At 40.7% G+C, this 24,742-nt stretch overlaps 1 protein-coding gene across 7 annotated transcripts in view; it reads left to right on the forward strand.

Moving 5' to 3' along the window:
- LOC126191152 (eukaryotic translation initiation factor 4E-binding protein Mextli) overlaps positions 1 to 24,742 on the forward strand; it is a 126,573-nt gene that overhangs the window by 52,130 nt on the left and 49,701 nt on the right. For all 7 annotated transcript variants that reach the window (XM_049931917.1, XM_049931918.1, XM_049931919.1 and 4 more), the window contains 4 exons: positions 1,689 to 1,749; positions 4,591 to 4,733; positions 7,208 to 7,332; positions 15,477 to 15,553. In XM_049931917.1, coding sequence (XP_049787874.1) covers positions 1,689 to 1,749; positions 4,591 to 4,733; positions 7,208 to 7,332; positions 15,477 to 15,553 — 406 coding nt within the window. The remainder of the gene's footprint in view (positions 1 to 1,688; positions 1,750 to 4,590; positions 4,734 to 7,207; positions 7,333 to 15,476; positions 15,554 to 24,742) is intronic.

Consider the following 24,742-nt stretch of genomic DNA (forward strand, 5'->3'; position numbering starts at 1 on the left):
GACATAAGGAACTGCATGTGTGATCACTAAATTTATATTGTTTTGTTTTGGTGTTGAATGACAAATTGTAGCTCTTACTCTGTGTACTTGTAATGTAAGAGGTGAATCAAAAAGTTAGTTACACTTCCAAGTTAGGAACTTAATTAAACCACATTCACATAGGCAACATGCTGTGACAACATACAATGTAAGCTCTCTTTTCCACCTAGTCGGTCGTCAAGAGACGGTAAACATTTCTCGGAATGGGTAACCAGATTTTTGATTCCGGCCAGCGCTGTGTAACCACCTGGATACAGCTGCTTTCACCTCCTCATTTCGGAATCATAGTCTACTGACATCCTCTTTCATCTTGTCGAGCACATAACTACATGGCACTAGGTCTGTTCTGTATGGAGGATATTGCCATACCTCCTACTTGAAACGCTGCAGCAGTTCTGACGTTTGGTGGAATGAGTGTGATGTTGAATTGTGCAACAAAATCACACTTGCACCCAGTTTTCCCCACTGCTTTTCTTTAATTGCTTTATGCATCCGGTGCAACGTTTGACAATGTTAAGCAGAGTTGAGTGTTGTGCCTTGCAGCATAAATTCCATTTGCACCACACCCTCCGTGTGGAAGTACACAGAGGCCTTCACCTTTCATGCTGAATGTTGGATCTTGGCCTTTTATTTTTCTGGTGATATGGTGTGCACTCATCACATTAATGTTCTGTTTGTTTCAGAGATGAAGTGGTAGACCCACATTTCATCCCCTGTGATGAATAATCACAGAACACACCATTACAAAAATTCCAGTGATTATTGGAAACGTTGTCCCTTGTGAGCAACCATGGGCTCCATCTGGCTCACGGTTTGATATCAAAGGTGTTGGTGAACAATGGACAACACAATACCATAGGAAATATTCAGCATGCTGGCAGTTTCCTCCAGTGTTATGCACTGATGCTTTCTAATCATCACATCAACATGATCAACATTATCAACGTACTGGAAGTTGCAGACGTGCCATCGCGATATTTGTCAAATTTCTTACTCAATTCACAGTACATGGGTGAGAGATTGCATGCTGACCTTGTACAGCAGTGATTTCACAGTGAATGTCTGTGCAATTCAGCCATTTAGCCCATAGAAATATGATAATTGTTCACTCCAATTTTGAGCGAACATCCAGTTGATGCACCATTGAGCCTAGCCCACCCTGCATGCAGAACGTGATGGGATTGTCCTATTGGACATGTCAGCAGTTATTGTCATATGCTACACGTTGGCCATGGTTACAACACACAGCATGCTATCGCAACGGGCTAGTGTAACTTACTTTCGGATTCGCCCTCATATGTAATTAAATTTACTGTAATGTTTCAAGATCTTCATTATTTACTTTCCAATTTGAGTTTTGTAAGGCCATTTGTGTTGTGTGACACAGTTATGATGATAGATTGAAACTAGTGCATTCTCGTGTGGATTCCCTGCAAAAAAATTCAGTAAAGTTTGTAGAGGCCATATAATAAATGTATTTAATACAGTAAGTAGTAAGTGCAAAATATGAAAATTCGAAATGAATATTTACACTACATCCTCCTGACACAGATAATTTAACCTGCAATAATACTGTCAGTACGAAATTGACTAATTGGTATGACCTCTGAGTGGGCTGTATATTAATATACTACTTTTATCGGTTTCAGTTAATCCTGGTGCAAAGGAGAGGCTGGTGCAGATAACTGGTCCCAATGAAGAAAAAATAAAGTTAGTGAACTCTTTCAGTTCATGTTAAAATAGTTACTGATAATTATAGTTCAAATAATAATTTAAGAGAAGTGAAATTCATACTGAACAACAAAAGAAAAATGTTACGATTGCTTGTACATCTCTGAACATTTTGGGAGATGGAAGGTGATCTTCATTGGGGTTATTTTGATGGCATATATATATATATATATATATATTAAAAAATCTCAAGATTCATATTTGCAGAATATACTGTTGTGTGCTCCTTTACATGAAGCATCATGTAGATTGTTCCTTAAATTTTAATTTAAAGAAACTATAGTAGTTTGTTGTCTTTGAGTTCTTGATGTTGCTATCACTCATTTGCTGTATGTTGCATGCACTTTTGATAATTCCAGCTACAGCATTGCTGCAGAACTCGTGCAGGGGAGGGTTACAGGCCTTGGAGTACTTTATGCTGAACTGGCATATTTAAATGCCATCCATGTTCCAGCTTGCCAAAAGCTCATGAATATTTTTTAAACCCATTGTGAATGATAAAAATGAAATTTATTTCCTCATTCCACAAGAACTCCTACAGAATCATATTTAAATAATGGTGGCACTGTAAACTATTTTTTATATCAGAGTATTCCTTAAATGTGAATCTTGAGTAATTAGTTCATAATGCTGATTTTTTTTTTTTTTTTTTTTTCCTGTTGGGCACTGTCGACAAATGGAACCTGCAAAATATGAGGCAGTGTTGTACAGTGTTGTACTACCTTGAAATTATGTGTTTTGAGTATTTATTGTGTGTGTGTAAAAATCTACAATTAAGACATGATAATGCATTCTTGGGAAACTTTGCTGCACAACACTTTAAACTTTAAACAACTCGTCATTTCTCCAAAAGAAATTCCTTCACCTGGACATACTAGCATTCTACACTATGGGAAATAGTGTGGGCTTCATCCATGAGGTAAGACATCTAAAAGGTGTTCCATCCCCAGATTGAATCCACCTGGTGGATTAAGAAGAGTCAGTATGCCGACCAGCCTGGATGTGGTTTCTAGGTTTTCCATGTCCCACTAGGTGTATACCAGTCCCACTTCAGTTACATGATTTGCAAACATTCAGGAAACTTCCTCTGACTTCAACATCAGTAACACTAATGCACACAGTTAGGGTACACACATTCTGTCCCAGAGAGTAACAGATTGGTGAGAGGAAGGGTATCCCATAACACCACGCCAATGCGGGACAAGGACTAAGATTTCAACGAGGGCAATGTTTGAGCTGAATACTTAAAATCATTTCTTGGAAAACTTAGGCTTACTGAATAATTGTAAAATTTACTACTCCACAAAAGTTATTAGATATTATTAAGGAAGGTAATGACTTTTCATTTCAATAAAAGAGGATATTTGGATTATTGCGGCACTTGAAATAGGACCCTGTCTAGATAAATGACTGTGTTTGCCCAGAACAAGTTTTAAAGATGACAAATGTATTATTAATTGATGAAACATGTAACTGCCCCATGGAATTAAACAGCTCTCAACTGATTCTGAGAGATGAATGTGTTGGCAATGTTGATCTCCTGGGGCTATTCAAAAAAAGGCTGCAAAAATATCCATGGGTCTTTCTGTATAACAAGCTCTGAAAATTCTCTACTTGATGTCGTATTTTTGCATTTCAGAGTTAACTAATGAGTGCGATGAATAATAAGCCCAATTTCTTCCACATCTGAGGCTATATAAAATAATTTTGCTGCCCTTGCCTTAGTCAGTTAACAAGACGCGAGCACTTTGCCTGGTAACCTCAGACTAACTCGTGCCACAAAGGAGCCTTGCATCTTTTCTGTCCACCGAGCCTTTTTGTTGTAGAGGGACTTCCCTACGTGTTTTACATGATAACAAACCTGCTTTTCCTGTGCATGAACCAGTATTGCAAGTAAAGTTGTAACATTTCCATTCTTACAGAACATCACTTTTAAAATTACATCCATAGATTAATTACATTGAGATGAATAATGTATAAAAAAATTACATAGATGTTGCATCAAAGAGGTTTGGGATAAAGAAGTCACATTAAGCAAAAGCAGACAAAGAAGTTAACAATGTAAGAAGAGACAGATTGCTGCTTACTGCAAAGAAGACACGTTAAGTTGCAGACAGGCACAATTCAGACACTTGCATAAAGCTTTCAGCCACAGCCTTCATCAATGAGAGAGAGAGAGAGAGAGAGAGAGAGAGAGAGAGAGACCATTCATACACACAGGCTAGCACACCTCAGGCACATATGACCACAAACTCCAGCTTCTTGGGCCAGAAAGTCTGCTGTAGTTTCCATTGTTTGATTTAGACAAAGAAGTTAGGTATGACAAATACAGGTAAAATCAGTAATAGTGTTAAAAGTTGCATTTATTAGTTGCCTGGACATCTTGTTCTTTTCGGGCTTTGAACTATTTATTGGGCCAAAGATGTGACCTGCAAAGAAAATGAACATAACAAACAGCCAAAGTTATAGGGGATTGTTATAGCTGCCTGAGCAGTAATGAATTCAGTCCATAATGATAAAAGATTGTAATTTAAAAGATTTTAATAGTGATTGGAAATTTAAATCATTAGGATTTCGTTCAATTGGAAAAGTATAGCTTTGAATTTTGGGACACTGTTTTGTGATGATTGCAACCTTTTAAGAACTGAGTAGGTAATATGTCATTAATTTGTAACAGAACTTAACAATGCAATATGAAAATGTTTTTGAAAAAAACCATTTGACTGTAAGAAATTGCATTTAAAGGTAAAATGTACGATTCTGTATGTATGTAAATGATTTTATTTTTCAAGATAAATCCATAAGTTTTCTGTTTCACAGTTACGCAAAGCATTTAATAGAGGACACAATAAGACGCAATGCCTCACCAGTACGTCTCGAGCATGAAAAAGAAAGGGTTGGTGATTCAAGTAGCAGCTTAAATAGTAGTGCATCAGATGAAAGCAATAGACTTTCCACTCTTGGTAAGAATTGTTTCACTAAGTTCATATTTATGACCCATTTGAGCATATAATTATCCTTGCACACTAAGCTACAGGCAGTAATTTAAGATTCCGTTTAAGACTTACATTTGACTGTGTATTGTTACAATAGAAATTTCCAGTTACAAACAACAAACAAAAAATAGCTACTGGCAATAGGTCACCTGTAGGTGAGTGGAAGGTTGTGGTATACCACTTGAAAGTGGGGAAAATTGCATAACAAAAATTTGATTTGCCGCTTGACTGTATATTAAAATATCCTGAACGATTGATTCTTCTTGTGAATCATTTCTAATGCTTTATCTCATAGCAGTTATCTAGAATGTTTTGTGGTTTAGTATTTTTGTTCCACCTCTTTTTTCCTTGAGAAATTGCAGTTGGTATTTTAATGTGTTTTAAAAGATTAATTTTCTTTTGGGTAATTGATAAAAACTTAGAATTCTATATCAGTTTGTTAAAGACCATCTTTGTGAAGGCAATCAATGTGCTCAATGTTTTGATACCTCAATGCAGTGTCCTCAAGAGAAAGTCAGCTGAAATGCCCTCCTATAATAGCTCAAACACCTTCAGCTTTGTGCTCAGATAGTTGACAATGCTGTTTCTCAATGTTGCTGGGATATCAATAGCTGGTGATACACTTAGAAGTCAGATACGATGGGAATGTAATTCAGTCCTAGTGTTGCACTGAACTGTGAGCTTGTATGATAGCCAAAGCTTTGGTCCTAAACACCAGTGTGTTCTGAGGTAGGGGAAATGACCATTCTGCTTAGATATTGAGAGACCGCTACAAAAGAAGGTGCCATCTACATGTAGTTGACCAGTTACTTTCAATTTGCCAGGGAATATTTAAGTTTCATCTGGTCTCTGCATTTGTATGGTTGTCAGGAATATGTTCACTAATGTCTGATGTTTCAAGTTTGGATAGCAGTTGGTTGCTACAAAAAGCAAGTATCTGACAGACATTGCAAAGAGCTGGTTTCAGTAATTGGGTAGTAAGGAAGCATCCTGTGAAATGGCTGTTACTATTTAACAGTACTTTCCTTGCTTCAGTAGAGAGATAACTGGTTCAGGGAATCTTCTGTTGGCCAGCTTTCTAAACGATTGGGGCACCCGAGTTTGGATCTGCAACATGTATTCATCAATCGACAACTGACACGCTGTTGAGAGGTCACACAAAGTATGGGACAATGCATAGAGAATGTTCATTGCTACTTGAAACCCCATAAGACGATACCTGCTGTTGACGTACAATGGCAGCTGAGGTGTAGTGGTCAAGGTTCATATGGTCTTCCAACATTGTCAGTTGAGCAATATGCTATAAATATTTGTGAATAAATGTTTCTGCTCTGGGTGTGCCAGATGACATTGATATCTCAACAATCCAGTATTGTAACAGCACAATCAGTTATACGACTGGTCCCCTATCTGTGACAAGTATCTGGGATTATAGGAACACAAAACTTCTGTATGAATAAAAGAATTCATACATTTTCATGTGCACTTAAGATGACAAAGAAGACTGTGGTGGGAAAGCTATGCTGAGTGAATGTACCAAAGATGTGCTGTTTATATTACACAAGTAATGGATGCGCACTGCTCCTTTTGTGAACAAATTGTAGTACAAGACAGTAGGTAGCTGTGTTCCAGCCATGATTACAGTCACATTTCAGTATGTTTGTCCCGAGATTTGCTGGTTCAAAATCGTACAGCAATTGATGTAAGATGTGGTGGCCCAACCAGGCTCTTTTTTGTTGCTTGAGTGTGGGTAAAGCGATTTGTGTGACCCATATTGTTTGCAGAGTGCTGGTATACCACATTTCATTGAGGATACATACCAGATGTTGTAATGCCTTCAGTGGCAAAGCTGTGATTATTGGCTAACTAACATTTCTAACTCCTAAGGCAGTGCCAGAGGTTTGATTGATTCCTTCATTTCAGTGGGGGGATGTAGTAAATGGTTGGCCAACATTGACAAAAAATTTTGTACACTGTTCCTAGTCGTGCAGTTGTCAGTAAACTATGAACCTTTAAGCTTTTTGTCACAGATTCAGTTACAGATGCAGTATTTGCAGAGGAATTCTGTAGAGTAGGGATAAGTTAGTAGTAATTATTAACACTGTGGCTTCTTATTCTGTGATGCTAAGATCTTTGTAATGTCCATTTAAAAATTAAGAGCTTCATGTTGGTAATTGTTGCCATTGATTTAAAAGAGATTTAAGTGAAACAAATTTGAGTAGAAATTGGGATCAGTTTAAGTGTCTCACCTGACCCTGTGTTGAGTACATTATTAATATAAGATATTGAGATTTTCAGTTTGATGTGTAATTAAATTTGCATACTTTTTTTTAGAAATAGGTGGCTAATTTTAACCCCAACACTGTTAATTTAGTGCAGAGAGTACATTCATCTGTAATTTTAATAACTATTTTAACATATGCATGTTGTTCCGTTTGCAGGGGGAGGACGAAGTAAGCTTTTACATAGCTTCTCCACCAGTGATGCAACTCTGGAATATAAGTACACGGTGACTGTTGATGATCATACAATCAAGATAACTGGTGCAAATTTGGATCTAGTGCTGGTAAGAATAAGTAATGTGTTTGAGTTAGAATTTGCTAGTGATTGCATGCTTAATGTGTTTTATGGTCTCTACCAGTCCTTATTTCAGGAATACATCTTCAGTTATCTCTTTCATCAACTCTCTTGAGCTTATTCTCCTGACTTTAGAAAAAAAAAAAGGAAACACTATTGGCATTCTCCAACAGTTTTTATTGACTGACTAACTGGTTTTGAGCTGCTTCAGCAATCAGGTATTGCTGACTGAGGTCAAACTTAATTTAACGGAAAGTAAATGGATAATTGTTGGTTTGAACTTGAGCAAGTGTTCTTTGTTGTATCCTTACTGATTTCTTATGTGTCCAGTAATATTATCTTTCTCCCTATCTTTCGTGTGTGATGAGTGTCACGTTGTGCCTCAGATGCAAGGTTTTCCATTAGGTCTTGGAAAGGCTGAATATTTCTTTTGTAGTATCCAACTTTTCATGTGTTCAGACAGTATGATCGCCACATCTTTAGATGACTGATCTACATACAATTTTCCACAGTGTTTGCAGGTCTTATAAGTCATTTTATGCCAAATACTCAATAATATTTGTACTGTTGAATTAAATGTTGACTTCGTTATTATTCTCATAGACAGTGGGACTTATTTGCATGAGGTGCGAAGGGGGGAATTAGTCCTCAATGTGCCACTGATACTGAGAGTGCCACTTTCCTGCCTCCAGAGGTTTTCTTGTGCCTTTCTGGCTATGTGCACATTTACCACATCACAGTAAAATTCTTCTCTCCCCTACCATGTATGTCTGGCCAGACAACTACTCACTTTTGCTGTAGCCACAGACATGCTCACAATCAAGCATGTGTGAGCATGCATATTTAAACTGGAAATAGAGCCTTTGCTTGTTTGAAAGATTGAGATCTTCAGTGTTGGTATGTGTGTTTGTGCTACCCTCCAATCAGTTTCAGGTAAGTGGTCTATTATTGTAATTTCACTATAACTTGAACACCTTCCAGGGTTCAGCCAGTGGCGAAAACCCAAGTCATTTACTGAGTATTGTGTGTTTCACTGACTTCACTTAACATCTTAATGGTGCAATGTATTATTTCAATTCACTTTGTACCACACAGAATAACAGAAGGTGGGTGATCCAGGAAATAGACGCAGGACTTGCTAAAATCTAATTTTGAAGTTGTCTGTTAGTGGCAGGGTACATTAGGGATGTTAATAGTTACCAAATCTAACAGATTGCCATGTTGGAGAACTGTTTGTTAGTTTTCTACTAAAGTGTGATTAAAATAACTGTAGACTTTTCATAGTTCGGCCTGAGGGAGGTGCCATGATGCCATTGCCCAAATTCACACCACCAATAGGTTGGCAGTTACAGTATACTCTGTCACCATGCAGTCAGTAAATGGCAGCACTTTGCATTGAACATTAGTTGTTTCAGTGTTTCTCAGCTTTTATTGTGAAGTTTCGTGTTTTAGAGCACTGGAAATGTTCTGCACCCATCAATTTTTGTTATGAAGCAGTGTGTTTGTATTGATGTTTTAAGAGTGGTGTGTTATGTCTCAACACAAGAGTTAATGTAAAAAATTGTTAAAAAACACATTCTTTAGCTTAAAAGGTATTGAAGGGAATTCCCCCACTAGACAAGATCACAAATTTGTGTGCTTTAAGTGGAAGGAGTTCTTTAAATTGGAGTACACCAGTGGATGTCCAGTTTCAGATGTTTCAAGAATAGTGAACAGAACAGAACAAAACATCGTAAGTGGACATTGCTAAGAACTGGAAAGGGAAAGAGGAAGGGAACAACAGTGAAGCGTTACCTTTGCATCAGGCAAGAAAATAAGTTACTACAGATGAGTAACCAAGGTGGAAACATTGCATCAGGATGCAATAAGCAGACATGTATATCGTTATTAGGAAATGGATTTTTTATAAGCAAAAAACCTCAAACATAAAAAAATATACATAGCAAATTCAAAAATATTTAGTTTCAATATTACAAAACTGTAAATACTTAATGTTAAAAAAAATACTCACCAATCATGCTAATGCAGTGGTGGATTGAAACAGTTCACTGTTACAGTGAACCATGGGAACTTTCTCTGTTTTCCATCACAAGTTGTCTCAAAACAGTGCAAGATACAGAGAGAAAGACGTTTCAATATCACATGAGGATAGCCTTGCATATTTCATCAAAGGAATGTCATTATTGAACACATTCATTTTTACATGTAGTATGAAATCCACAATTTTAGCAATTTTTTGCCTCCATCCATGTGGAGCAAGTATTGGTCTCACTGCGGACTTCTAGTACTCAGCCACACACAATTGATATCATCAAAGTGTAAGGGTCTGAAGATAGTGTTGACGCAATGTTGAAACTAGTAACCAAATAAATATGGAATCTTAAGTACAGCTGGAGGAGTTTTATTTTTAATACAAATTATACCAGCTGACGTCCCACGATCACCCAGTTTGAATATGGATGTACGAAGATTTTAGAGAAAGGCCTTCAACTGCCATTTTCATGTGTGGAGCAGCATCAGCAGATAATAGTAAAACACACTCAGATTTCACCCCATTTGGCCATTACAGCAGTAGAGTTTCATTGAATAAGTGAGACATTGTCATGTATTTGATGCTGATATTTTTTACATGCTAATAGAAAATGTCTCTTCGAAACCATTTTGTCATTTTTCTAGCACAGCTACCACAATGTTTCCCACTTTCCTTATGCAAACTTTGTATTTTCATGTTCTGCTGTGAACTTTCTTAGCATTTCTTCATAACAAGCTGACACATACCATTTTCTTGATGTCGCTTCTTCTGGTATTTCAAAATTTTTGTATTTCTTGAGAAAGTTTCTGAGTGCTGGTTTCCTCAATTTATACAGAGGAATATCATACGAAAGAAAAGTGGCTGTATAATATTTGGAACGCTTTGAAACTAGGGTATATGAAGAGGAAGCTGCTTCACCTAAAAGAATTTGTCTTGAAGTTTTATGTGAAGTGGCCCTTCTATGCTTACAACCTGGTAAATACTGCAGGACTTCACATCACTGGTCTGCATTTAGTGATCCTTCCATCACTTGGAAGGATACTGCTAAATTCAGCACCATACTGTTGGAAATGAGCATACACTTGACTTTACTTTTTTCATTATATCACAAATTGTTTCACTAAAGGCAGCATACTGTATACATGCTGTGCTATAAACTACACGAGTGCAATGACTGAAGACTGTTGTTTTCATTGGGATTGCCACCAACAAATGAAGTTACTGAAATTCCGTTCTCATAATATGAAATTGCATGAGTTTTTTTCTAAATTTAAAATTTATAACAAAGAAATGACAAATTGTTTGTTAAGCAAAATTATTTAAAATATTACAAATATATGTATTAGTGATGTAGAATTTCATATACGATTGAAGTGTGCTGTTTTGGGAAGTTAACTTGTAATAAGTTTTTTATCGACAAGCAAAAAAAAAAATATTATTCATATGAAATTCCTTTCCCTAGTTATTACGAATACAAGTAGTACTCTACTTATTTAATGAAAAAAAGTAGTCGCCACAAACGTTTCATCATGAGATGGATTTCTTGTAACAAAAGTTTTTGGATCTGAAGTTGTCATTCAGGGGAAGTAATGCAGTGATCTCAAGATGCCAGTATCTGTGTCCTATAAGGAGCATTTCATTTGGAGAAGTAAATGGCATTATGGAATGTGTGATAATGTGTGACACAAGTTGTCAGAAGGCTGGATGGTCCTCATGGCTGAAGGAACAGCAAGGACATTGTTCAGGAAGGGTGATGGACTACTTGTCCATCATGGTGGCTTAATTCATTGCATCATTCCAAACTATTTCTTTTACATTACAGTACCAACTTAATAGTTGTGAATGAAAGACTGAATGCCAATTGTGAGTGACTGGAATGCCACAGTTTTCTAAAATATTCCCCAAATTTAACAATAATTATGGATAATACACTATACCGTTTTGTGTTTAGAAGTTCTAACAGCTCAGTGGAGGAAAGTGTGTGTTTTGATTTTGATACCGAGAAATATTCCATTGCAGAAAAGGAATGAAACTTTGCATGAATAAGAAAGTATTAGTAGAACTTGTAAAGCTTAAGAAGCCAAAAAACCTCACATTACCAGGTTGGCGAAGGGACATAATGTAATAAGAATCTTTCCTTAAAACGCATGTTTCAGTACAGTTAAACTTACTTGACTCCAGATGATAAATAATTTGGGAAGAAAGAATTAAGTTGTTATTCTCAGTGGGAAGAACAAATTGATTATTCTCAGTGCGGTGGAAATGCCAATGAAAGTAGCTATTACTGAAGTTATGCCACAGGACTGGTCTTGAGTTGAGCCGTACCAAGAAGAAAGTTCAGGAAACATGGATCTGAGGAGGACAGGTGAAAGGACCGATCAAACAGATGATGCCACTGGTTCCAGCATCATTTCCACATCTGAGGAAGAGGACAGTGAAGAGTTTTCTCTAGGAGTCCTGCTGTTTAAACCATAATTTTGTTATGGTATTAATAAAATATTCATTGATGTAAGTGCCCCGTTTGTTATTGTCATTTATTAGTCACTTATCAATTACAGTGGAACTTCAATTTTACATTCTCCGGTTTTATTTTTTCGCAATTCTACACCATAAATTTGTAGCCCCTGTGAAAAACCCATAAGATCATAGCTAAAAATTCCCCAATTTTACATTTCTTCCTTGTAAAGTTTACCTTGATTATAAGTTTTACTTGACGTCTTGTATGACTTCGTCCCATTTTCTTACTATTGGCATTTGAAGTGACTGAACAAGTTGTAAGCGACTCAAAGGACAGATGGTTCGCACCATGGGTGGTGGTAGAATTAAGGTAATATTTTAGGCCATTGTTGAGAGGGGAGATTTGGAAAAGAAATGCTGATGTAATCCTTGATCAGTGTTGCCAACACAACTAGCAACATTTAGCGCTTCACCTCGCAGTGCTAGGTTTCAGCAATAGCAGAAAAACAAGGCAGTTGACGCGGAGTGTTCAGGACCGAGCCAATACATGATGAAGGGGCCCAGCCACCAACTTTTCTTGTGCCACTTATAACTCAGTCTCATCTTTTTGCATGTATTTCTGATGTACGATATTCAGCAACAGTATCAGTCAACCTTTTCAATTCATATGCTGAGTCTCAAAGAACATGCTCAGTCATAATCAAGTAAACATCGCCCATTTTCGGCTGGTGAGCTCTTATTGCCTGGCGACTTGTGAAATCACCCAGTAGCTAGTGCAGCGACCACATCACATTAAGACATGTAAAAAAAGCTCACCCTGTGGATGTGTAGAGAGGGGGAGTGGCTCTTTAGTGATGGGAATGCAGGCAGGGCTGAAAGTATTTTGTGAAGTGCTGTGACAGAGATGTCACATGCAAATAGAACAAGGATTTTGCGATTGCAAGTTTTAAAGACTTTGTCTTCAAATTTTATGTGATACAGTTGCAACAGCTACATATACTACTCATATACTTTGCACCACACATACCATGCACTGTAAGTAGTAACGATTGGCAGCAGTGATAGAAGACATGAAGCGAAACTGTAGCACCTGAGTTTTCTTTGAAATTTACATTTTACACAGTGTACAGAAATTCACTGAGCCAAAGTCTAATAAGCTTGTAACGTAAATTGGGGAAGTAAACTGATTTTTTTTTTTCATGTTTATGTTTCTCTAATCAAGCCTAAAATAACATGTTAATGGTGGTAAGCATATGAAGTCCGGCTCATAAGAAAATAATTAAACAAGAACAGCAATGGTGACTAAGTATGTCATTAAGCAGGTGCCCACATTTATGCTTATGGTTCAACCATTTAGGTGCTGTGATGTTTTTGGTTCAATTCAACATGTTCATCAATTTTCACTTTTTTCTGGGTGAGCAGAAAGGATGATCTCTTAAAAATGGGAGTTTTGAATGTATAATTTGTAGTCATAGCATGTCGGAAAACAGCTTGATTAACTTGTACCCAGATACAAATTTCAATTTTTTGATGAGTTTTTACTTGCTGTTACACATCTGTGATTTTTTTAGGAACTGATGAAATTCAATACCAAAAATTATTGTGTAAACATTGTATTGTACACTTAATTTCCTTCACATATATAGATTTTGTACAAAAAATATTGGAGAGGATGGTGATTTTTACTCAAATATGTCAATTACATGTGTATTTGCTCATATTTTGGGTGGTTTTAACATTTTTCTCAGTTTTTAAAGTGTAGTTTGCATGAAAATGTAAAGTAGAGGTTTCACTGCAATGACCATATGCTGAAAGTAGGTGTGGCATGTGCAGGAAATGCTGACAACACTGCTCCCTCCACTTGTTTCACACATAACTGTCTAAAGTTGAAAGTTATCCTAATTGCACAGTACCTAGTTAAATGACTTGTAGCACATGTGTGGCACATTTGTATTTGGAAAAGTTAACTTTAATTCAGAATGATAATCAATTTAAATTCTTTTTTGTGACAGACTGGCTAAAGCAGCCAGAGATAGAGGTCATGCGTTTGTGGAGTGCTTCTGTCTGTGTGTGTGTGTGTGTGTGTGTGTGTGTGTGTGTGTGTGTGTGTGTGTGTGTGTGTGTGTGTGTGTGTGTGTGTGTGTGTGTGTGTGTGTGTGTGTGTGTGTGAGATATATATATATATATATATATTTCTGAAGGAGGCTTTGGCCAAAATCTTAATGTGTAACAGTATTTTCGTTGTGCCTGTCTGCAACTCATTGTGTTATCTTTGTGTTGAGTAGCAATCTATCCTTTTCATAATTGTTGATATTCCAGCATGGACTTTATATTGTTGGATATATTGAAAGATATTTTGAACCGAGAAGTCTTTGTGTTCCGAAGTGATAACAAAGTCTCGGTGAAGTATAATTTGAAGAAAGGGCTGTTTGTAGATGTTACATTAGCCTGAATTTGTTAACAATAAAACAAATGTTACAATAGTGGTTTGGGATACAATGTGAAAAAACAAAACACTAAAATGTGGCATTTGTTAAATAGTGCACCCTTTTTCTGTATGTTTGTACATGTTAGCAGAAGTTAATGCCAAGTATAAATTTCCACCATGTACTGAGTATGAGGGGTTATTAAGATTTTTATTAGTTAGCAGGACCAAAGAATGTGTTACTTTCCTATGGAAGGTGTTAAAACTTAGAATAATGACAGTACCAAAATTCTGAGAAAGGATGTTGATTACTGTGCTGAATAGCACCCAATGATTTTAAAGCCTTCTGTCCAAAACATAGGACCAGAATATAATGCTATATATGTTGGTTCTTTGCTGTTTTATATCAGACTGCTTCAGTCTGTTGAAAAAACGTGTGTTACGGAAATATTTCTCTGTTCTGGGGTACTTCTAGTCTCATTTCAAACTATCATAACTTCTATATTTTTGTGTTAAATATTCTTTGCGTTGATTACTATTACCAGCGCTTTGTTTAATACATGTATGGGTGTACTTTTCACTTCCGCCCCTGAACTTACCTGAAACACCTTCAGCTCTCATTTTCTTGTGTAAAACAGAGTATTAAAATTGTTGTAAATGTATAGTGGACAGTGTTGATAAATAATACTGTGTGTATGACAATTTCAGTATAGTAGAGTAAGGAAACAGTGAGGTGTACATATTTTTTTAGTATTAGGGCTTCACAGGTAAGACGCACATACCAATGTTTAAGGAAGTTTTTTCCTCTGAACTACAATTTTCAGATCAAAGTTCTGAAAATTTGGACGACAGTGGCAGTGTTTGAAGTATGGCTCTGTCCAACAGTAGAGTATGTGGCAAGATAACAGTTGTAGAATTTGAGAATGTGTTGTAAGTGTATGGTTCAGTGTCTTTTGGACTCATATTTTATGGTATTATCAATTACTGTATACCATCAGATACAGTAGACTGTAATATTGTAAAAGATGCTGAAGATCCATAATAAAGTATTAAAATTTCATGCTGCAGATTTGTTGTACCGACAGGATAAGTCTGCAAGTAAATTTTTAAAAGGATGCTAATATGATTCTTATTTACCTTTACTGTAAAAAAATAAACTGCTATTGTCTTTCTTTACATATAAGGTTTCAAACAAGTTTCCTCCATTTTTTTCTTTCAGACTGCTAAACTTATTTTGGACGAATTCTTTTATGGAGAACAAGAACGACCACAGGTTTCAAAAGAATGTGATGAAGGGTAAGTTCAGAAATGCTCTCTTCCTGTAAAAATTGTGATTTATGGATTTTTTAAAATTTGTTTCAGCTGTGAAAAGTTTGCAAATACTTTACATGATGGGAAACAAAAGTTCAGGTTGAAGGGAAAAAAAGGGGGGGGGGGGGGGGAGGTGAAACTTATTCAAATATCTGTAGTGGAGTTAACTAGGGTGATGGTTTATATTAGGAAGTGGATAGGGAAAATGAGTTATGGAGAGAAAAGTCAGTATGGGATGGACAAAAAAAGATTGCACATTGTAGGTTCAAAATGCAGTTGTGCTGAAAGGACCTGAGGAAACAGATGATGTGTTTTCGTCTCTAAATTGGAATCCCTTCCCCTTGTTCAGGGCATGGTTTGATGTATTCTGTAGGCATTATTGTCTGCATTATATTATAGTTGCTATCACTATGGGCATGTCTTGGAAATAAAGGTTGTGGTGACATGTTGACCTGTGATACATCCCAAGGTGTAGGTAGGTTGGAAGACAATGATTTGGTAGTGGAGTTACGTCAATGAATGTGCTGGTGGACACAGCTTACCAACCGATACTGAACAGTTAAAGTAATAACATGGAAGATAGTCAGAGGTTATGTTCTCTGAGGTCACAAAAGTTGTGGGGTACCCCCTAATACTGTGTCAGACCATCTTTTGCTCAGTGTAGTAAAGCAACTTCACGTGGGATGGACTAGACAAGTCATTGGAAATCCCCTGCAGAAATATTGAGCCATGCTGCCTCTGTAGCTTTCCATAATTGTGAAAGTGTGGCTGGTGCAGGATTTTGTGCGCGAACTGACCTCTTGATTATGTCTCATTAACATTTAATGGGATTCATGTCAGGCGATCTGGATGCCAGATCATTCGCTCGAGCTGTCCATAGGGTTCTTCAAATCAAATGTGAACAGTTGTGTTCCGATGACATGGCACATTATCATCCATAAAAATTCCATTGTTGTTTGGGAACATGAAGTCCATGAATGGCCATGTAAAAACAGTCTATAGCTTACGAAGTTGCCACCAGCTTACACAGTGCCTTGTTGACAACTTAGGTCCATGGCTTCATGGGGTCTGCACTGCGCTTGAACCCTACCATCATCTCTTATCAACTGAAATGGGAACTCATCTGACCAGGCCACTTTTTTCCAGGGTCCAACCGATGGGTGATGAGCCCAGGAGATGCACTGCAGGTGATGTGCTTTCAACAAAGGCGCTCATGTCCGTTGTCTGGTGCTGTAGCTCATTTATGCCAGATTTTGCCACACTGTCTTCATGGGTACATTCATTGTACAGCCCACATTGATTTCTGGTGCTGTTTCATGCAGGGTTGCTTGTCTGTTAGCACTGACAACCCTACAAAAATGCCACTGCTCTCAGTTGTGAAGTGAAGGCCATGAGACATTGTGCTGTTGGTGGTGAGAGGTACTATCTGAAATTTAGTATTCTTGGCATACTCTTGACACTGTGGACCTTGAGTTTATTGAATTCCGTAATGATTTCTGAAATGGAATGTTCCATGCTTCTAGCTCGTACCTTCCACTCCGTGTCCAGAGTCTGTTAATTCCTGTCCTGCAGCCATAACAATGTTGGAAACCTTTTCACATAAATCATTTGAATGCAACTGAGAGCACTGCCACTGCACTGCTCTTTTATACCTGTGTACGCGATACTACTGCCATCTGTATATGGGCATATCACTATCCCATGACTTTCATCACCTCAGTCCCCCCTGCGGGTCCGGGGATTAGAATAGGCTCGAGGTATTGCTGCCTGTCGTAAGAGGCGACTAAAAGGATTCCATCCCCCTCACGGGGGTAGTTAGCGCCTGCGTCCGGAGACGGACGGTTCCACAACCTCTATTTGCGGTCATTTTGCTTTTTCACTTCTCGTTTCTTCCTACCTTTGGTTGGTTCCTTTCTTTGCTCTTCTCCACCTCACTGTCTTCCTTACTCTTTCCCCTGCACAATCTCCTTGCCTTCTTCTCCTTGCCTTCTTCTCCTTGCCTTCTCTGGTCTCCGCCTCGGCGTTTGAGACAGTCTGTCCTCTCTCTCTCTCTCTCTCTCTCTCTCTCTCTCTCTCTCTCTCTCTCTCTACGCGACCCACGCGTAGCCGGTGACTGGGTAACGCGTAATTCCCCGCCCTGGGTAGACATGTAAGGCACGCGCGTACCCCCTGGTAAAGGCCAGGCCCGGGGAGGGGTGTTTGCCTGAGCTGATACCTTCTGACCATGCCGATTGGTTCCTCCGTCTGTTTCTCGGGAGGTGTGACCTGAGGTGTAAACATTCACCTAAGGTGGGAGTGCCCTCTGAGAGGGTCCCCACAAGGAAGGAGCGCGCCATCGGAGACGCTGGCAATCATGGGGGATTCCTCCGCAATGGATTTCACTCCATCTCTCTAGACTTCTGCCCAAAAACGGAAACGTGACTAGCCACCAGTGACAAAAGTACTACCGCCTGCCCCACAGTTCCTCGTCGTTTCTCAATCTGAGGACGGAAAGGATTTTTCCTCTGTCAACCCTTTCATTATCCAGAAGGCCGTAGATGCCATAGCCGGATCTGTCAAATCTTGTACGAGGTTGCGTAACGGTACCTTATTACTAGAAACTGAGAGCGTCTTTCAGGCACAAAAACTGCTTCGGGCCACACTCCTGTACACGTTCCCTGTCCGGGTGGAGGCCCACCGAACTTTGAATTCGTCTCGTGGTGTAGTCTATACTAGCTCCCTCGACGGATTGACTGACGAGGAGATTCAATCTTTCCTCGCTGAGCAGGGCATGACGGCTGTCCATAGGGTCATGAAAAAGGTCAACAATGACCTTGTACCGACCCGGACACTTTTCTTGACCTTCGATAGTGTTAAGCTGCCATCGCGCATCAAGGCGGGCTACGAGGTTATTTCTGTTCGCCCCTATGTCCCGACACCTACGCGCTGCTACCAGTGTCAACGTTTCAATCACACTCGACAGTCTTGTTCCAATGCGGCTAAATGTGTCACTTGTGGCAGGGATGCCCATGAGGGTGACTGTCCACCTCCGTCTCCTCGTTGTGTGAACTGTCAGGGTGACCATGCCGCATCCTCCCTGACTGTCCTGTCCATAAGGAAGAATGCTGTATCCAAGAAATTCGGGTCAAAGAGAAGGTGTCCACCTCGGCTGCTCGCAAGCTATTTGCTAGTAGGAAGCCCACGCTGCTCCCAGCGGGGGAAATACAGTACTGTCCTCGCCTCCCCTCGGACTACCAGGGAGGTGGCAACCCAGACATGCGATCTGACCTTCAGCACCATGGTCGTCCGTTCGGCCAGTGCTAAGATCGCGAGGTCGACGTCTCCTCTTCCTCCCATCACCCCACAGACACCAGCCCTTTCATCAGCTTCTGCTAAGACGAAGACCCAGAAGTCAGATGCACGGGCCTTCAAGAAGGAACCATCCCGTGCAGACTTCCTACGTACCTCGACCTCCCAGCCTTCGACCGGTACTTCCACCAAACGTCCTTCCAAGAAGGCTCATAGGAAGCATAGTTCTCCTCCTCCGCCACGGCGCATTTCTTCCCCTGCGCCACCCAGTGGTTGCCGCCCCAGGCTGTCATCGGTTTCGCCTAGCCGCACCGCTGGTAGCCGAACATCTGGCCGTTCACCGGCGGAGGAAGCTCCCCCTCCCGGCCATCCTCCCAAGATGGCCGATGAACCTATAGACCCAATGGACGATGACTGTCCGCCTACTGATAGCGGCGGCGGTGCTCGCTCGAAGCCAGGCCCTCAGCGGCCTTCGAGGTGACCCCTTCTTTAATTTTCCTTTCTTCTTACGATGGCACTAATTCACTGGAATATTCGCAGCATTCGCTCCAACCGAGAGGACCTGAAGTTGCTGCTCCGCTTGCACCGTCCGCTCGTCGTAGCCCTCCAGGAAACGAAGCTACGCCCATGCGATCACATTGCCTTGGCACACTACACCTCTGTGCGTTTTGACCTACCCCCTGTGGTAGGTATCCCAGCTCATGGAGGGGTTATGTTGCTGGTCCGGGATGATATTTACTGAGATCCCATCACGTTGCACACCGGCCTGCAGGCAGTTGCCATCCGCATTACTCTCCCCACTTTTACATTTTCCATTTGTACCGTTTACACTCCATCGTCATCTGCCGTTACCAGGGCAGACATGATGCAACTTATTGCTCAGCTACCTGCGCCATTTTTGTTAACGGGAGACTTCAATGCCCACCATCCCCTTTGGGGCTCTCCAGCATCCTGCCCAAAGGGCTCCCTGTTAGCAGACCTTTTCAACCAGCTCACTCTTGTCTGCCTCAATACTGGCGCCCCTACTTTTCTTTCGGACACATCTCACACCTATTCCCATTTAGACCTCTCTATATGTACTCCCCAACTTGCACGCCGGTTTGAGTGGTATGCACTTTCTGATACATATTCGAGCGACCACTTCCCGTGTGTTATCCATCTCCTGCAGCATACCCCCTCTCCGTGCTCCTCTAGTTGGACCATCTCCAAGGCAGACTGGGGGCTCTTCTCTTGCAGGGCGACCTTTCAGGATCAAACCTTCACAAGCTGCGATCGTCAGGTCGCACACCTCACGGAAGTCATTCTCGCTGCTGCTGAATATTCAATCCCTCACCCTACTTCTTCTCCACGTCGCGTACCGGTCCCCTGGTGGACCGCAGCATGTAGAGACGCTTTACGTGCTCGTCGACGTGCTTTACGCACCTTTAAACGCCACCCTACAGTGGCGAATTGTATCAATTATAAACGATTACGTGCTCAGTGTCGTCGTATTATTAAAGAAAGCCAGCTGGGCTGCTTTAACAAGCACCTTCAACAGTTTTACTCCTTCTTCTGTTGTCTGGCGTAGCCTGCGCCGGCTATCTGGCACTAAGGTCCACTCACCAGTTTCTGGCTTGACGGTCGCGAATGACGTCCTTGTGGCCCCTGAGGATGTCTCCAATGCCTTCGGCCGCTTTTTCGCAGAGGTTTCGAGCTCCGCTCATTACCACCCTGCCTTCCTCCCCCGCAAACAGGCAGAGGAGGCTAGGCCACCTAACTTCCGCTCCTCGAATCGTGAAAGTTATAATGCCCCATTCACCATGCGGGAACTCAAAAACGCACTTGCCCGGTCACGGTCCTCCGCTCCAGGGCCTGATTCTATTGATATTCAGATGCTGAAGAACCTTTCTCCTGCGGGTAAAGGTTTTCTTCTTCGTACATACAATCGCATCTGGATTGAGGGACATGTTCCCGCATGCTGGTGCGAGTCTATTGTTGTCCCGATTCCTAAGCCGGGGAAGGACAAGCACTTGCCTTCCAGTTATCGACCCATCTCGCTTACCAGCTGTGTCTGTAAAGTGATGGAGCGAATGGTTAACTCTCGATTGGTTTGGCTGCTCGAGTCTCGCGCCTACTTACCAATGTACAATGTGGATTTCGTAGGCGCCGCTCTGCTGTTGACCATCTGGTTACCTTGTCGACCTTCATTATGAATAACTTCTTGCGGAAGCGCCCGACCGCGGCTGTGTTCTTTGATTTGGAGAAGGCTTACGACACCTGTTGGAGGGTGGGCATTCTCCGCACCATGCATACATGGGGCCTTCGCGGTCGCCTCCCTCTTTTTATTCGTTCCTTTTTAATGGATCGACAGTTCAGGGTACGTGCGGGTTCTGTCCTGTCAGACACCTTTTGCCAGGAGAATGGGGTGCCACAGGGCTCAGTTTTGAGCGTCGCTCTCTTCGCCATCGCGATCAATCCAATAATGGATTGCCTCCCAGCTGATGTATCAGGCTCCCTTTTCGTGGACGATTTTACCATCTATTGCAGCGCGCAGTGTACACGTGTCCTGGAGCGCTGTCTTCAGTGTTCTCTTGACCGTCTTTACTCCTGGAGTGTCGCCAATGGCTTCCGTTTTTCTGCCGAGAAGACGGTCTGTATTAACTTCTGGCGCAACAAAGAGTTTCTCCCACCGTCCTTACGACTCGGTCCCGTTACTCTCCCAATCGTGGAGACAACCAAATTTTTAGGTCTTACATTTGACAGGAAACTTAGCTGGTCTCCACATGTGTCATATTTGGCTGCCCGTTGTACCCGTTCTTTAAATGTCCTCCGTGTTCTCAGTGGTATGTCGTGGGGAGCGGATCGAACCGTCCTACTTCGTCTATATCGGTCGATCGTCCGCTCCAAGCTGGATTATGGGAGCTTCGTATACTCCTCTGCACGGCCATCCATCTTACGCCGCCTCTACTCCATACAACATCGGGGTTTATGACTTGCGATCGGAGCGTTTTATACTAGTCCTGTAGAGAGTCTTCATGCTGACGCTGGCGAATTGCCACTCACCTACCGGCGCGATGTACTGCTTTGTCGGTATGCCTGTCGGCTACTGTCAATGCCCGACCACCCGTCTTATCGTTCCTTTTTTGACGACTCTCTCAACCGTCAATACGGGTTGTATGTCTGTGCCCTGCTACCCCCTGGAGTTCGCTTTCGTCACCTCCTTCAACACCTTAATTTTTTCACTCCCTGCAACCTTTCGAGTGGGCGAGAGCCACATGCCACCTTGGCTCCAGGCTCAGGTCCGCATTCACCTTGACCTCAGCTCGCTCCCAAAAGAGGTTACCCCCGATTCGGTCTACCACTCTCGTTTTGTGGAACTTCGTTCGAAGTTCATCAATATGACCCTCATTTATACAGATGGCTCTAAGACCAATGACGGGGTTGGGTGTTCTTTTATTGTCGGGGCACAAAGTTTCACATACCGGCTCCATGGCCATTGTTCGGTCTTCACAGCTGAGCTCTTTGCCCTCTACCAGGCTGTTCTTTACATCTGCCGCCACCGACATTCTGCTTATGTCATCTGCTCCGATTCCCTGAGCGCCATCCAGAGCCTCAGTGATCCGTATCCGGTTCACCCTTTCGTGCACCGGATCCAACGTTGTCTTCGGCAGCTGGTGGACGTCGTTCTCCGGTTAGCTTTATGTGGGTCCCTGGCCATGTCGGTATCCCTGGGAACGAAGCTGCAGATGCCGCGGCCGAGGCTGCGGTCCTCCAGCCTCGGACAGCTTCTTGTTGTGTCCCTTCATCCGATTGTAGCAGGGTTATTTGTCGGCGCATTTTATCGCTGTGGCATGCCGATTGGGCTGCACTTACAGACAACAAGCTTCGGGCCTTAAAACCTCTTCCCGTGGCTTGGACGTCCTCCTCACGCCCTTCTCAGCGGGAGGAGGTTGTTTTGGCCCGGTTAAGAATTGGACACTGCCGGTTCAGCCATCGCCATCTGCTGACGGCTGCGCAGGCGCCGTTCTGCCCATGTGGGCAATTGCTGACGGTCCGCCACATTTTAATGTCCTGTCCGGATTTTAACACACTGCGTCTAGATCTTAACCTGCCATGTACTTTAGATGCCATTTTAGCGGATGATCCACGAGCAGCTGCTCGTGTTCTTCGTTTTATCAATTTGACAAACCTCTCTCAGGACATTTGACGATGCTGTTTTTTAATCCTATGCCTGTCAGTCTGTCTTTTATCGTGTTTTCCCTTTTAGTTGTTGTTTTTAAACTTGTGCCTCGCGGTGCATTCTTAATGTAGTCAGGGTGCTAATGACCATTGAAGTTGTGCGCCCTAAAACCCCAAAAAAAAAATATCACCTCAGTGTATGATGCACACAACAGTTGCTCTGTTGTAATTGTAACTTATGAACCAGTTTCGTACTCCTCTTAAGTCTTGTCAAATTCATTCTTTTGGCTTATTTCTTCTTTGATTGTTGAGAACCTTCCTTGTTGTAAAATGATTATACACATCTCGGATAGCATTAACTTCCACTTTCTTCATGTTTATTGTTCATAAGCACTTTACATAATCAGCTTGCTTGTCATGAACTATTTAAATTTGACATTACAGGTGTATAAGATATGTAGCTTAGTATTGGGCAAGTGAACATGAACAAATGGCATCACAAATAAAACATTGTTTTGAATAGAATTTTACAGATTTACTACTGGATGTGGACTGACTGCTACAGGACATAGCATTACAATTACCAAGCACTGACTGACTAACAACATTGTGACTGTACTAGTTGAAGAAGATTGGATTAGAAGTTTACTTGTTGACTTTGTGGTATGAACTAACAGTGGCTTTGTACATGACACCTATATAAATACTTATGGCGTACATAATTTACAAAATGGTAAAATGCAGAAGTGTTATATATTAGATATTAATATAAGAAACAGAAAATTTTAAAGATAACAATTTAAACAGTAAAGTAAATTTGTATATCCAAAAACTGTATAATTAGAAAGCGGCAAAATAAAACTTCACTTTTGGAAAATGCAAAGGGCGTGCAAAAAGTATTGCACAGCCGTCTCTAATTTTTTTGGGTTTTGCAGGAGGAGAACGAAATTTGTTGTGAACGTACTTGGAACATTTAGCTATACATTGAGCCTCCTCAATGCAGCTTCCATCAGCTGTGACGTATCTGCTCCGATGTACTTTCCATGATGTAAATGTACTTTGGTAAAATTCTGGGAATTGACTTTTACACCATCGCTTGACACGGTTCATTATGGCTTGCCTGTAAATAAAAGAACATAATTTTATACACCAACTTACAGCTAAATGTTCCAAGTATGTTCACACAAAAATTCATTCTCCTCCTGCAAAATATAAAAAAAATTAGACGACTGCGCAAAACTTTTTGAGCGCTGTTTGTAGTACCCATTAATGTATTCATAGATTTCCAAAGCCTGCTCAGAATTTTAACTAAAGTTAACTATTCTTCTGGGCATATTTTGTTAACTAGCATATTGTTTTAGGGAAATTATGCATTTTTGGAATAAGAAGAAAAATCGACATCCCAAAACCGTAACAGAATTTCAACAAGATTGCGTTTTAATATTTGAACATTCTGGAATATGATAATATATGTAAATATAAATGCAAATGTTTGTACAAAATTGTAATCTCCCGAAGTTTTCCACCTCTTGCTTTGAAATTTTTGACATTACATTGCATTTCAATATGTGTGTGTATTTATACAGGGTGTTACAAAAAGGTACAGCCAAACTTTCAGGACACATCCCTCACACACAAAGAAAGAAAATATGTTATGTGGACATGTGTCCAGAAACACTTACTTTCCACGTTAGAGCTCATTTTATTACTTCTGTTCAAATCACATTA

The sequence above is a fragment of the Schistocerca cancellata genome, chromosome 6 (assembly GCF_023864275.1).
Source record: "Schistocerca cancellata isolate TAMUIC-IGC-003103 chromosome 6, iqSchCanc2.1, whole genome shotgun sequence".
Classification (NCBI taxonomy): domain Eukaryota; kingdom Metazoa; phylum Arthropoda; class Insecta; order Orthoptera; family Acrididae; genus Schistocerca; species Schistocerca cancellata.